Genomic DNA, 15,007 nt, shown 5'->3' on the forward strand with positions numbered 1-15,007 from the left:
GCTGGCTCTGAGCTTCAACATGAAAAGTTCACACGAGAATGTTTTCTGTCGGGCCCTCACTTTGGTTAATTCTACTGCTTTCTCCTCAGGGATGATGAAGGCCCCCAGCTCATCCCCAGGGAAATGATGCAACCAGGTAGCTGGATCAGAAATGAAAAAGTCAGGAAAAGGGAAAGGTTGCTTGAGCAGTTACCAGGGATAAGAAAAAGAGGCTAAAAAACGGTAGGGGGTGGCCTGGAGGGAATGTGAAACATTTTTGTGCGTTTTACACACACCGAAAAAAAAGAGGACATGGACAGAAACCTAGAGAATAGGAGGACAGCATAATATAGTTACTAAGAATAAGCTAAGAGTTGGTTCCCCAGGACCAAACAGATACCATTTCCAAAACCCACGAATTACTTACCAGCTGTCTCAATTCACCTAAGCTTCCCTTTCTTGTCTGTAAATGAGCATGAAAGTGCCACCTGTATAAAATAACTGAGGCTCCCAAAATGTAACATAGGGAAGCTCCTAGCAGCGTGTCTAGGAGGAGTAAGCATTATCTGTATTTATCGTATCAAATTAAGATAGAGGAACACAGGAGGACAGGAGAGGATGAAAACAGAACACTACTTAGATCCTGACCCTCCTCAGTGGCAAGTAGTGAGCATTCACTTTGTACAGAAGTAGTACTAAGGCAAATTAAAAGAAAGGTTCACATTTCCTCTAAAAGAAATGGTTTTTGAGACATGCCAATACCACTTACTCAATGTCCTCTGTACTATACTATTCTCTGACAGAGCCACTTATTAAATGTGTGAACTGTGCTGACAACACTTGCCAACTTTCAACATGAGGGAACAGCAGGATCACTTAACAGAACAAAATCGTAAAATAATGTCAAAGCTTGATTTCAGGTGGTGAGGTGTAGCACTGCTCTTCACGAAATCAGGACTCCCCCGACCAGGCAGGGCCGACTAGGTTAGGGTGTCCTTCCCTCACTCACCTGGCAGGGCTTGGGATGAGCTGGACGTCACTGCCGCGGGCATTTCTGTTCAACCTTGAAGCCTTCGCTACAGGAGACCGCCTGGCAGTCGGGCTGGGAAGCAAATCTGAGAAAGAGAGAGAGACCAGGCGAAAAGCCCTTGGGACCAGGAAGCAGAGATGAGATTCTGGTTTGGCAGTGGCGCCTGGTACCGGCTATTAATAAATAATAGGACTGTCTGACATTTATAAGGCACTTTATCGGTAATAACAGTGTCATCTCCATAAGCCACTCTATTAGTGGTAACAAATAATAGCCCCACGCCTGCATTATCTCCTTTAATATTCTCAACGTCCGCTAAGCGCGTCTTATCACCATTTAAAGAAACCGTGGCTCCTAGAGGTAAAGTACTTCGGTCACAAGGCGAGGGGGTCCAGACTTGACCCCAGACCTCCAGACTCGAGCTGGGAGCCGCAGGGCAGCCTGCCCAGCCCGGGGAGGACCGCGTGGGAGGGCCAGGAGAGCAGGTGGCTGCCCCCCACAAGGGGGCGGGCTCAGCCGGCCAGTCCCGCCCGGAACCCCCGGCAACGCGCATACGACTACACCTGCTCCGGAGCCCGCGGCGGTACCTGCAGCGGAGGAGCTCTGTCTTCCCCTTCATCTCACGCTAGCCCGGCGTCCCGCCGCGTGCGCCCCGGCGCAGCCCGCCAGTCCGCCCGGAGCCCGCCCAGTCGCCGCGCTGCAAGCCCGGGGTGAACCCTCTGCCCTCGCTGGGACAGAGGGCCCCGCAGCGGTCATGCTTTCCGCCATCTACACAGTTCTGGCGGGGCTGCTGTTCCTGCCGCTCCTGGTGAACCTCTGCTGCCCCTACTTCTTCCAGGACATAGGCTACTTCTTGAAGGTGGCCGCCGTGGGCCGGAGGGTGCGCAGCTACGGGAAGCGGCGGCCGGCGCGCACCATCTTGCGGGCGTTCCTGGAGAAAGCGCGCCAGACTCCACACAAGCCTTTTCTGCTCTTCCGCGACGAGACTCTCACCTACGCGCAGGTGGACCGGCGCAGCAATCAGGTGGCCCGGGCGCTGCACGACCACCTCGGCCTGCGCCAGGGAGACTGCGTGGCGCTCTTTATGGGTAACGAGCCGGCCTACGTGTGGCTGTGGCTGGGGCTGGTGAAGCTGGGCTGTGCCATGGCGTGCCTCAATTACAACATCCGCGCGAAGTCCCTGCTGCACTGCTTCCAGTGCTGCGGGGCGAAGGTGCTGCTGGCGTCGCCAGGTGAGCCCCGAGGATCGCCCTGCTCTGGCACCAGGGCTTCTCGGCGCCTTGACTGACGAGCCACAGCGTGGCATAAGGGGTTCGCAGAGGGAGGTTCAGTTCGGAACTGTAGGTATAGAAAAAGGTTGGCAGTGTTTCCTTGAATCGCAAATAATGATCATTTAGGACCACCTGTTGTGGAAGCTGATTATGTGCTAGGTTCTGTGTTAAGCACTCTACAGGCAGTGTGGTTTTTAATCCTCACAATGGGTAGGATTTGTTATAGGACTTTTATAGATGAGACCACTGAGGTCCTGAGAGGTGAAGCCTCATGCCCAGCCATCTATCTCCAAATTCCAAGCTCTTAATCAATACTTATAACATCTGCATTAAAATGCAGAGGGTCTTGACTGCGAACTCTAGTGGATCCAGAGGGGCTCTTCTCACCTCTGCTGCTTGACTGGCTGTGTGATCATGGGAAAGTCACTTCTCTCTGTCCCTTGGTTTGCTCCTCTCTAATGAGGCAGCCTTCAATGTTGCTTCCAGCTCTCAACTGCTGTTAGCATCCCTGTCCCCTCCCTGCAGAACAAAGGTGACCCCACCTGATCCCCAGAGAGAAGATATTGGGGATCTGCTACAGGGCCCTTGTGAGCCCCCACTGCATCTATCACAATAGTGAGCCTTTCAGTTCTGTGGTTAGCTCTTGCCACATTTCAGCCAGACTTGAAATAGTAACTTAAGTGATGACAAGTTCAGGAAGTGACAGAGAACCTGTTACTCACAGGGCTGATGGCTTTCCCCTCCCAGAGAGCTTGTCTCTGCACTTGAATAAGGACCAAGGGTTCCTTCTCTCAATCAGTAAGAAGAGGCCTACCCAGGTGTGGGCTGAAAGACCTGGGTGACAGGGTAGGGGTCTAGGGAGCTGAGGAGCCTCAGCTTTCTAGAATGCATTTCTGTGCTAAGCCCTATAGTAGATGCTTTTATTACCCCGGGAGATAACATATCACTATCCCCACCACCACCACCACCATTATACAGTTGAGAAAACTGAGGCTTAAAATTCCAACCTTGCTCTATCCAACTTCAAAGCCATGCTCTTTCCTACATCTTTTTTTTTTTTTTTTTTTTTTTTTTTTGACAGTCTCGTTCTGTTGCCCAGGCTGGAGTGCAGTGGCGCTATTTCAGTTCACTGTAACCTCTGCCTCCCAGGCTCAAGCAATCCTCCCAGCTCAGCCTCTCAAGTAGCTGGGACCACAGGCATGCACCACCATGCCCAGCTAATTTTTTGTTATTTTTGGTAGAAACAGGGTTTCACCATGTTGCCCAGGCTGGTCTCAAACTCCTGAGATCAAGCGATCCACCCACCTTGGCCTTTGTAATCCCAAAGTGCTGGGATTACAGGTGTGAGCCACCACACCCAGCCTCTTTCCTACATCTTATTGTTTTCATCTGCATGGATGTAAAATGTTAAGTGTGCTGGAAGGGATGAAGTGTCCACTTGCTCTATTCCTTCATTTCATAGCTGGGGAAACTGAGGCAAGCTAAGCGGGTTACAGAAAGATGAAAGGTTAATTCACTTGTGAGAAACCAGGAATCTTACACACCTGCTTCATGTGGCATGAAATGAATAATCCAAAAAATATAGGCTTTGTATAAAAGTTTAAAAGCAGAAAGCCAAATTTTAGGCTGGGAGCAGTGGCTCAAACCTGTAATCCCAGCACTTTGGGAGGCCGAGGCAGGTGGATCACTTGAGGTTAGGAGTTCAAGACTAGCCTGGCCAACGTAGCAAAAACCCCGTCTCTACTAAAAAAAAAAAAATTAGCTGGGCATGGTGGCACGTGCCTGTAATCCAAACTACCTGGGAGGCTGAGACAGGAGAATCACCTGAACTCAGGAGGCAGAGGTTGCAGTGAGCCGAGATCATGCCACTGCACTCCAGCCTGGGGGACAGAGTGAGACTCCATCTCAAAAAAAAGAATAAAAAAAAGAAAGACAAGTTTAAAGGTGGCTAAATTATTTGGAAGAGATGGTCCTTTCAAGAAAATTCCCATTAATTTCTAGCTGCCTGAGAAAAGCGATAACTTCACTACTTTGTAACTAGAAGACTCTCCTAAGCCTATTACTTTACCAACTTACTTGGAGGGAAATTATTAACACAGTGATCTTTGTTCCACTTCAGGAAGCATTTAAATTCTGTTTATCACTTTAGTATCCCAGGCCCCCTGAGAGGGTGGTCACAGGGTTTGGAGTTTCGTTGACAAAGAAGTTCAGGATTAAATGACCATAATACAGTTTGGTTCTGCAATAAAGTCAGAATTACAACCAGATACCCTCTTCCCACCCAGGCAACAGTTCTCTGCCATAGAGCTATGTGTTTACATAGAGAATATATGGAAATTTCTATATTAAAATCAAACGTGAACCAGACTTTACAGTGGACCTAAGGCACTCTCTGGACAGTCAACTGACCTCTGAGGGAGGCCACATATTTGAAAATAAAGTCAGTTTTTCCAAATCACTGAGATACCTTTGCACATGTAGCAAAATTACAGTCTGTCACAGAGTTGCTTGTTTACTAAACATGCCCATGGGAAAATATGTTGAATGGACTGATTCTTAGAATTCTTTGGTGTTGGAAGGGACCTTAGAGATATTCTAACCCTATAATCCTGTAAGTTTAATGAATGTGTTATACTTTTAAAAAAAAGTTTAAAGAAGAAACTTTAATAAGCCTAAGAATCACCTGGGAAGCTTACTTTTTTTTTTTTTTTTTTTTTTTTTTGAGACGGAGTCTCGCTCTTTCGCCCAGGCGGGACTGCAGTGGAGCCATCTCGGCTCACTGCAAACTCCGCCTCCCTGGTTCACGCCATTCTTCTGCCTCAGCCTCCCCAATAGCTGGGACTACAGGTACCCGCCACCACGCCCGACTAATTTTTTGTATTTTTAGTAGAAACGGGGTTTCACCGTGTTAGCCAGGATGGTCTCTATCTCCCGACCTTGTGATCTGCCCGCCTCGGCCTCCCAAAGTGCTGGGATTACAGGCGTGAGCCACCGCACCCGGCCGGAAGCTTACTTTTAAAAACATTCTGAGGCTGGACGCTATGGCTCACTCCTGTAATCCTAGCACTTTGGGAAGTGGAGGAGGGAGGATCGCTTGAGCCCAGAAGTTCAAGACTAGCCTGGGCAACATGATGAAACCCCGTCTCTACAAAAAAAAAAATACAAAAATTAACTGGGCATGATGGTGAGCACCTGTGGTCCCAGTTACTGGGGAGGCTGAGGTGAAAGGATTGCTTGAGCCCGGGAGGTTGAGGCTGCACTGAGCTGTGATTGTGCCACTACACTCTGGCCTGGGTGATAGAGTGAAACCCTGTGTCAAAACAAAAAATTTCTGAGATCATCCCCAAAAATGCTGATTCAGTAAGAGTATGTTGGGGCCCAGGAATGTGTATTTTTATAAGAAACCCCACCCCCAACCCCAGGTGATTTTGAAACAAATGGTCTGAGGACTAGGCTTTGAGAAACAGTCTAGTTTCCCATTGTTTTTCATTGTTGTTGTTTGTTTGTTTGTTTGTTTTTGAGACAGAGTCTCGCTCTGTTGCCCAGGCTGGAGGTGCCGTAGCGCGATCTCGACTCACGGCAACCTCTGCCTCCCAGGTTCAAGTCATTCTCCTACCTCAGCCCCTCAGGTAGCTGGGACTACAGATGCCCGCCACCATGCCCAGCTAATTTTTGTATTTTTAGTAGAGATGGGGTTTCACCATGTTGGCCAGGATGGTCTCGATCTCTTGACCTCGTGATCCACCCACCTCGTCTTCCCAAAGTGCTGGGATTAGAGGCGTGAGCCACTGCTACTGGCCTTCTCATTGTCTTATAGCTGTATAAACAAAGGCCTAGAGGGATGATATGAATTGCCCATGGTCAAGTGGATAGTTAGGAACAGAAAGGTAGAGATAGCACCCAAATTTTTTTTTCTCACTTACGTGGCACTGTTTATTCTATCACACCATCTTGAACATGATACATAAATGTGAGTTTGATTCCATACTTTGAGTTTCAGCCCAGGGCTTGTGGGCTAGTAAGAGCTCTTGAGCTCCATCTGTCAAATTTCTGCAGTATATGTAAAGGACCAGCACAGAGGCATTTATCGTGAGAATTGATCCAGTTGTTATGAATTTGGGGGTTTCTTTATAAAACTTAACAGGACTCAACCACTATCAGGAATTTCAGTACTCAATTACTCCTTCCAATTTTACTATAGTTACGGAAAGTCAAGACTCACAAACACTTCCCTGAATCAAGCAGCAGCACTGTTTCCCAGAGAATATGACTTTCTCTCTATTGTACATTTCAGGATCGTTCTCCAGGGCAGGGTATGATCTAGGTAATCACATGGGAAAATTGTCTCCAAGGATAAGAACGTGTATCAATGTTGTAACTAATAAAAGCCACATGGCTGGGCCGGTAGTTTTTCACACAACTTTCCAAATACAGAATATGGGTAAAACAGTAAAACATATTTTATTTCACACAATATGAGATATTTTATAAAAACCTACAAAAGAGGCCTGAAATAGTACATTTGTTCTGTTTCCATTTATCCTAGCATCAAGATCATCAATAAACTAGCTCTTCCACTGGGTAGATAACCAAGGTCTCCTGAGGGTCCCTTCATCAGCTCACTGGCAGGGTATACACTGCCTAACTCAACACAGCCATGCGAGGCTCCCACAGTGTAGGCACTACTCTTATGAAAGGCTTTAGTAACAGTTAAAGATACTCTCTGTTGCAAAACTGAGTCCCAGGTAAGTTATAAAATGTTCCAGATTACCTTTGACCTGGTTTTGCAAGGTTGCAGAAAACAAAATTTGACCACCTTCAAACAATGTGATAAAGGAAAAATGCTTACAATAGCTTTCAAAAATATTGCATCATTAAAAGCTCTAAGACTGAAGAACTTCATTACAAAACAAGTGTTCCAACCAAGGATAACCCTTGTCATCCAAACTTTTGAGATTAGATTGAGAAAAACTGATGGTACAACAATTTGATTTTCAAAGCAAGAAACATTTAGAGGGAGGAGAGGCCACCAAAAAAAAAAAACAAAGGAGAGAGAGTCCCAACAAGCTACAAGCTAGTTTTCTCTGTGCCATGATGGGATGGAGAACTAAGAAGATGAATTAGTTCAAGGATCTTACAGTCCAGTGAAAGAACTAAACCGCATGCGCAAATGATTGTGATACCCAGTAGAATGTGCTCAGTGTGCTGGGAGAGCTATAAGTGCTATAGGAAAACAAGCAGAGGTCAAGAGAAGGCTTTTTGGGGGCACTGACTATTGAGCTGAACAAATGCAGTGGGGGAGGGGGCATTCCAGGCAAAAGGAGCACCAGAGACAATTCTGATCAGGTGCTTAAAACAGTGAGATGCTTCATTAAAGGATATTGCGATGTAAGAACAATGGCAGGCTGGACTTAAAAATAGTCATTTTTTTAAGCTGTTTCCTGAAGGGACTGAGGAAATGGAAAAAATAGGGACTCAGAGAGTCCAAAGAATGGCCAACAGCAGTGGCCTCACTTCCACAGAAGGAAATATTTAATTTTCTAATGCCAACTTTAGTCCAGAATCAAGGCACAGAAATAATCTAATCTACACTCTTCTCACCTCTTTGGGCTGCCCAAGGAGTAACTTAAATGAGTTGCTTCAATGCACTTTGTCTCAAAGGCTTAGAATTCTCTCATATATCTTTCAATAATTCCCTAGTAATGTCTAGCACATAGTAGGCAGGCAGTCAATAAATGTCTGTTGGGCAGGGCATGGTGGCTCATGTCTGTAATCCTAACACTTGGGGAGGCCAAGATGGGCAGATCACCTGAGGTCAGGAGTTGGAGACCAGCCTGGCCAACATGGCGAAACCCTGTCTCTATTAAAAATACAAAAATTAGTCGGGCATGGTGGCGGGCACCTGTAATCCCAGCTACTCCAGAGGCTGAGACACAAGAATCACTTGAACCTGGGAGGTGGAGGTTGCAGTGAGCCAAGATCACACCACTGCACTCCAGCCGGGGTGACAGAGTGAGACTGTCTAGATAGATAGAGAGATAGATAGATAGATAGATGGATGCATACAAACATACATACATACATAATAGATAATGTCTGTTGAATTAATGGGTTCCATTTTTCTGGTTGATTGTGACAGGCTTTCTTTCCTGAAGCTTAAGGACCACTGGGTTGGGCATGAGGGCCTGAAAAATGATGTAACAAAATCAGATGTGAAAAAATCCATTTAAACTCAATCTCTCCCGGGCCCGGCCTTACCCTACCACAGGCTTACTTACCTCCTAATCAATGACTCTGTCCAGCCCTCTGGCAGTACACGGTAGGACAGCAGTGCTCTCCTTGGGTCTCAGTGCAGCAAGTAAGCAGGTGGTGAGCACAGGATGGGCTGGAAAGGACCTGTGAGTAGGATAGTGGAGGACCCTGTACAAGGACAGAAACCCAGACACCAAATGATTAATATATCCAAGGGCTGGGATTCCCAGCCTAGTAGCCCAAGGAAAGATAGCTTAAAGATATTCTCTAAAATTTTTCTTCTTTCCCTGCTCTTAACTAAAGTTTGCAAAGGAGGTGATTGTACATCTCCATCCAAGAACAAAACTAGCACTTTGCCGGCATATATGGGAATGCACTTTATTTTCTTCAGAAACGGGGAATGAAGAGGTAAAAACAAACTCTGAATCAGGTGTTAATGTTATTGAATCTGAAAGAGGATAGAGTTCAGATTATTCTATATAATAGGTGCTAGTATTTGAAAACGACCTTCCCACAGCCTCTGAGAAAAGGGAAGTAGATCGTTGGTAGAAAGATGACATGGTTGCTTACAGATATCAAATGCTAACAATTATGTAAGGCCTTGTGTGACCTGGTAACTCATGATAAGGAATTACCTTTGATTCCAGGGCTATTTAGAAAGCAAGAGTTCATATAAGCAAGAACTTTAACTTGGAGAAATAAAAATTAACATCAAGGAGATTACTACTTAATTACATAAATGTAAAATGAGTATACATTTCCTTGTTAAACGTTTGCTTACTCCTGGTGAACTTAAACATTTTTATGACCTCCAGGCGATTTGTTTTGTGTGGGGAAGAAGGAGGAGCACATGAATGTCTCTCTCTACATATATAGTATTATAATATGCATCATCTTGCTGTACAAAATACCGTTATTCCAAACTGCCAATGATTGAGGTGCAAAATTACAGTTACAAATGGCATTTTAGGAACTATTTTTAGATTGTCTTCAAGGACTATTATTAATAGCACCAGTTTGTGTTTCAGTTGCTTTTCTGAATGAAGAAAAGGGATAAACCTTCAAGCTTGACTTGCTCATCAACCAACCATTTCATGATCAGAGTACATTTCCTTTCACTACCTTCCTTTTGGACCTTACCTTCTTGGTAAATATTTCTGGGGTGTTTTGTTTAATCCAGTCAGTTACTCATTCACTGAGGCAGTCTAGTAGCAGAACAAGCTACTAGACTGAATGTTTTCCTATTGGAAAGCTGCAGGTTTAGCCTGAGCACCTGACACCTTAGTAATGAAGATTGATTCAACCCACCACCTACCCAATCTCTCTGCCTTCTAGCAATGGGCTTGTTTATTCAGAAAATTCTTCCTTTTTCCTTAAAAAAAAAGGCAGGGGCAGACTTAATATGCTACCTTAATTTTTAAAAATTTTCTTTGAACAGACTTTAAGGGGATGGGGGAGTAGTGTTGTAATCACTTGATTTTTCAACACCCAAGTGTGTGCTCTTTCTCTGTGGGTTTATTTCAGTCTACAACTTAAAACTAGACTGATGAAGAACTGACTGATGGAGCTGTTCTACACCCTTCAGGCAACTTTCTGTGACTACTGTTTCTCATACTCAAACTTTTAATAAAGCTTGAGGTTTTGCTCTTCAAGAAAAGATCATCCATGTTACTCATTAAATGCAGATCCACATGATTGAACAAGCATTGAGTAGAAGGCCAAGCAGCCAGCCTCTTCCAAGAAATAAGGCACTTTGCTAGAACTTAATCTGAATGGCTCATACAAGGAGGTGTGACTCTCAGAAGCCCAGAATGATTCTTTTCATTTTGCATGTGACCCTCCATACACTGACTTGGTGAGCCTCTTCTCATTTGTAGAAATAAGATTACTGGTGTCTATATCACAGGGTTGTTATGAAAATTATGTGAAGTGATCTATGTAAAACTATACCAACAGTTCTATGCAAATGAAAATTTTAAATGTTTGTTATTAGTAAAGAGAGAGGTGGGTGCATGCTGTGATGTGCCACCCAGATCCCCGCTTTAGGACTGACAGACTCACTCTTCAGCTGCTGGGAGCTCTCAGCTGAGACCTCTCGCAGGACTTGTCCTTGGTTGAAAAGAGACACTTTGCCCAAGGTTAAGCACCACCACCCCAGCCTGAGTCCACTGGACTGGTCAATGGGCAGGTGTGAAGGCACAGCCTACCTCCCTTAATTTGGGACAACTCTGAAGGGCATCCCAGGTCCAGAGTCACCTTAGGATTAGAGGATCTGCTGAGGGAGGCTTCTGTTGTGACTGCATTACAGTTCAATGTCTCCCTCTATCCAGTCTGCTTCCCTTGCAGCCTCACAGGTCCCATTCCCAAGAGCACTCCTGCATGCACATCTCAGAGTCTCAGAGAACCCAACCTTGAAAAATAGAATTATAGGAGCTTATATGTTCTGGTTGATAGATAAGCAGACTTTACAATAAGAATTATAAAAGATAGGTAGATAGATATTTTATGCTTACATTAGAAAATATGTAGGCCAACCAGGCAGTGGCTCACGCCTGTAATCCCAACACTTTGGGAGGCCAAGGTGGGCGGATCACTTGAGGTTGGGAGTTCAAGACCAGCCTGGCCAAACTGGTGAAACCCCATCTCTACTAAAAATACAAACATTAGCCGGGCGTGGTGACAGGCGCCTGTAATCCCAGCTACTCAGGAGGCTGAGGCAGGAGAGTCACTTGAACCCGGGAGGCAGAGATTGCAGTGAGTTAAGATCGCGCCATTGTACTCCAGCCTGGGTGACAGAGTGAGACTCCATCTCAAAAAAAAAAAGAAAGAAAGAAAATATGTGGGCCCAAACATATCTACAAAAGACTCAAGAAAATAAAGAAAAGACTTTAAATATCAACTAGATAGTTGACAGGTAGATTCACATCCAGAATTTCCTTTCAAATTTAATTTTTTCTTTCTACATCTTTAAGGGAAGAAAGGCTTCCACAGTGTGTCCAGATATGGTTGGCAGGCCACTGGAAACTCAAGTCTGCCCAAATAACAAATCTACACCAACAGCCTAGAGGAGATGGAAGGAAATGGTGTAGGGCAGGGGCAATGGCCCTCCCTTCAGATTAGATGACTTGCATAAAAGGTCAGGAATCACAAACTATATGCCTGCAGAGGGCCAGCTGGGAACACGAATGAAGTACACATGATGTGAAGTTGCTTGGACTGTGATCAAGCATGGCACCAGCTTAATTACGTTTCCTTTTATTATTATTAATTTTTCATACTAATACCTGAGTACATTTTTCTTTTTTTTTAATTTTTTTTTTTGAGACAGGGTCTCACTCTTTGCCCAGGCTGGAGTGCAGTGGCATAATCATGGCTCACTGCAGCCTTAACCTCCCAGGCTCAGGTGATCCTCCCACCTCAGCCTCCAGAGTAGCTGCGACTACAGGTGTGCGCCACCACATCTGGCTAATATTTTTTTGTGTGTGTATTTTTTTGCAGAGGTGTTTTGCCATGTTGCCCAGGCTAGCTGTGAGTACATTTTTCTTAAAAAAAAAAAAAAAAGAAGAAGAAGTACAGAAAAACTTAAAGTCCCTTTTGACCTACTATTTTCCCCTCATTAAGATGATTACTTGGAGGTGAAAAATGAGAAAAAAAAAGACTATTACTAAGTCCTATCTATTCTGCCTACCATATATCTCTTAAATACATTCACTTCTCTCTACCCACTGCTGCCTACACAGTGTAGACAAGCTTCATCTAACAGCTGGTCTCCCTACCTCCGCTCGGTACCCCTCCAGTTCACTTGCCTGGCTTAAGCCAGGCCCTCAGGGACCTGCGCTCTAAGTCTCCAGCCTCTTCTCCCAACCTTATTCCCCTCCCACTCTACACTCCAGTCAGCTTTAACCTCTTTTAGTTACTCGGGCCCCAGGCGGCGTTGGCTCTGGGCCTTTGCATAAGCCGTTCCACTGCCCAGACTCAGGCTTAGTCAGTCCCAGCTGATCTTCATCTCCACCGTCTGCTCATCTTTCAGGTCTCAGTTTACAGGGCACTTCTTCTAGGTCGTCTTTCTGCTTCCCACCACCACCTGCTCCCCAAATACCTTCTCCTTCCCCTGTTGTGACAGCTGTGGCAATTTATTTTGATTTTTGTTTGTTTGTTTCTCCTCTATTAGACCTGGGCTCTATGAAAACAGGGAGAGTGTTTTGCTCACTGTCATATCCAGCATGTAGAGACCTGCCTGGCACACAGGGAACACTCTTTAAATAGACGTTGAATAAATGTTAGGGGGGAGGGAATGAGAATGGATCCAGGTAACTTATGAACGGATTGTTTGACTATGGACCCTGAGTCTCATGACAGGAGGAAAGAAAGGAGATTTCACAATTCTTTAGCAGTAGGAGTTGTTGTTTTAAAATTTGCCTCTGTGGGCCCTTGCTTGTAAGCAAGGCATACTTGTATCTCAGAAATTATTTCATCTTACATTATGTTTCATTAAAGGTTTATCAACTGCCAGATCTGAATCCTTTAAGCAGCTTTAGCTTATTCCTCTGTCTCTTCCACACGAACATCATATCTTGTGCAAATTTTTTTCAATTACAAACATTTATTGAGCACTTATCTAGTAGTTCTGGGGGTGCAAAGATGATTTGATTATTATCTTAATTTCAAAGATCTCCCTGTCTAATAGAGGAGAAAATGAATTAAACCACATCCGCCATGCATGGTGGCTCACACCTGTAATCCCAGCACTTTGAAAGGCTGAGGTGGGAGGATCACTTGAGCTCAGAAGTTTCAGATCAGCCTGGCCAACGTAGCGGGACGTCGTCTCTACAAAAAGTTAGCTGGGCATGGTACTCCTGTAGTCCCGGTTACTTGAGAGGCTGAAATGGGAAAATCACTTGAGCCCAGGAGGTTGACGCTGCAGTAAGCCATGATCACACCACTGCACTCCAGCCTGGGAGACAGAGCAGGACCCTGTCTCAAAAGAAAAATTAAAAAATTGAACCCTATCATACTGTGTATAAGTGCCCTGATAATTGTAAATACGGGCTCCTATGGGAGCTGTAGAAAGGAGCAGCTAACTTTGCAGAGGGTGGGAAGGTAACAGAAAAGAAGTGCTACCTACACTGAGTCTTGAAGGATAAGCAGGAGTTTTCCAGGTGACCAGGGGCTGAGAGACCATGAAACAACCTGGGCAAAAGTAATGAGACGTGAGCATATGGGTACCTTCAGGGATTTTCCATCGATCAGTGTGGTTAGAGGAAAGAGGACAAGAGGTAGAGAGTAGGAGATGACACAGAAAGCAAGCAGGAGTGGGACCGGGAGGGACCTCCGGTCCTCCCGAATAAGGAGAGTGGATTCTATCACAAGGGATGAACAGCCCTGAAGGATCTTAAACAGGGTGGCAACAAGAAGTTGGATGAGAGTGAAGCTGATAAATTAGGAGCAGGAAGAGACTCAAGGGCGGGACGTTGGTCAGGAGACTATAGCAATAATCTAGGTAGGAAATAATGAGGACGTGAGCCAAGGCAGTGGCACAGAAGTGGATGCTACCACCCCCGTTTCTACAACAGTCATATTTCTGGTAACTTTCTGGAGTGCTGAAGGATTAGAGAGCAACCAGACAAAATTTTTAAAAAAATGTAAAGGAGGGGAATAAAGATTCTTGGGGCAAAAGAAAAAAAAAGAACTGTTCAAGAAAGTACAATTATAGCACTTTACTTGGCTATGTGGTGAATATTTTCATAGTCACAATTATGTTGATTCTGATTATTGGTTTTCAGCTTCTAGAGCAAATCCATAAAGCTAGGAAGACAGAATAATGGTATCAGAATAAATGTAAATGCTATTACCCTAGACAATGTAAAGGGAAGATAATAACTGTCAGAAATGAACAGGGTGAAATGGAAGTAGGGATCAAAATTGATAGGCCAAGAACTAGCAGGAAATGCATATTTTTTGGTGATGGAGAGGTAATTGCTAGAAGAAACAGCTTTTTAAAAATTGACAATGGTGGGCCGGGCGCTGTGGCTGCTGCTTGTAATCCCAGCACTTTGGGAGGCAGAGGCGGGGGGATCACAAGGTCAGGAGATCAAGACCATCGTGGCTAACACAGTGAAACCCCATCTCTACTAAAAATACAAAAAAAAAAAAAAATTAGCCGGGTGTGGTGGCAGATGCCTGTAGTCCCAGCTACTCGGGAGGCTGAGGCAGGAGAATGGCGTGAACCCAGGAGGCGGAGCTTGCAGTGAGCTGAGATCGCGCCACTGCACTCCAGCCTGGGTGACAAAGCGAGACTCCGTCTCAAAATAAATAAATAAAATAAATAAAAAATTGACAATGATTTCCCCTAGGCATTAGCTTCAGTTGTGAGGAAGGCCTGGGTAAGGACTTGTTTATTTTCATTATAAACCCTTTTGTACTATTTGATTTATTGTTACCAGGTTCATGAGTCTTTTGATTAAAATATTTTTTA

At 44.9% G+C, this 15,007-nt stretch overlaps 2 protein-coding genes across 3 annotated transcripts in view; one reads left to right on the plus strand and one right to left on the minus strand.

Annotated features, from left to right (window-relative positions):
* ATP8B4 (ATPase phospholipid transporting 8B4 (putative)) overlaps nucleotides 1-1,124 on the minus strand; it is a 334,774-nt gene extending 333,650 nt beyond the window's left edge. Inside the window, 1 exon segment of the mRNA NM_001131296.1 lies at nucleotides 989-1,124. The gene's annotated coding sequence lies outside the window, so the exon portion shown is untranslated.
* A 405-nt stretch (nucleotides 1,125-1,529) lies between these two features.
* The window catches only part of SLC27A2 (solute carrier family 27 member 2), a 53,940-nt gene continuing 40,462 nt past the window's right edge, over nucleotides 1,530-15,007 (plus strand). For both annotated transcript variants that reach the window (XM_002825436.5, XM_054531456.1), the window contains exon 1: nucleotides 1,530-2,241. In XM_002825436.5, the coding sequence (XP_002825482.3) occupies nucleotides 1,764-2,241 (478 nt within the window). In that variant the 5' untranslated portion in view covers nucleotides 1,530-1,763. The remainder of the gene's footprint in view (nucleotides 2,242-15,007) is intronic.

This window comes from Pongo abelii, chromosome 16 (assembly GCF_028885655.2).
Source record: "Pongo abelii isolate AG06213 chromosome 16, NHGRI_mPonAbe1-v2.0_pri, whole genome shotgun sequence".
NCBI classification, from domain to species: domain Eukaryota; kingdom Metazoa; phylum Chordata; class Mammalia; order Primates; family Hominidae; genus Pongo; species Pongo abelii.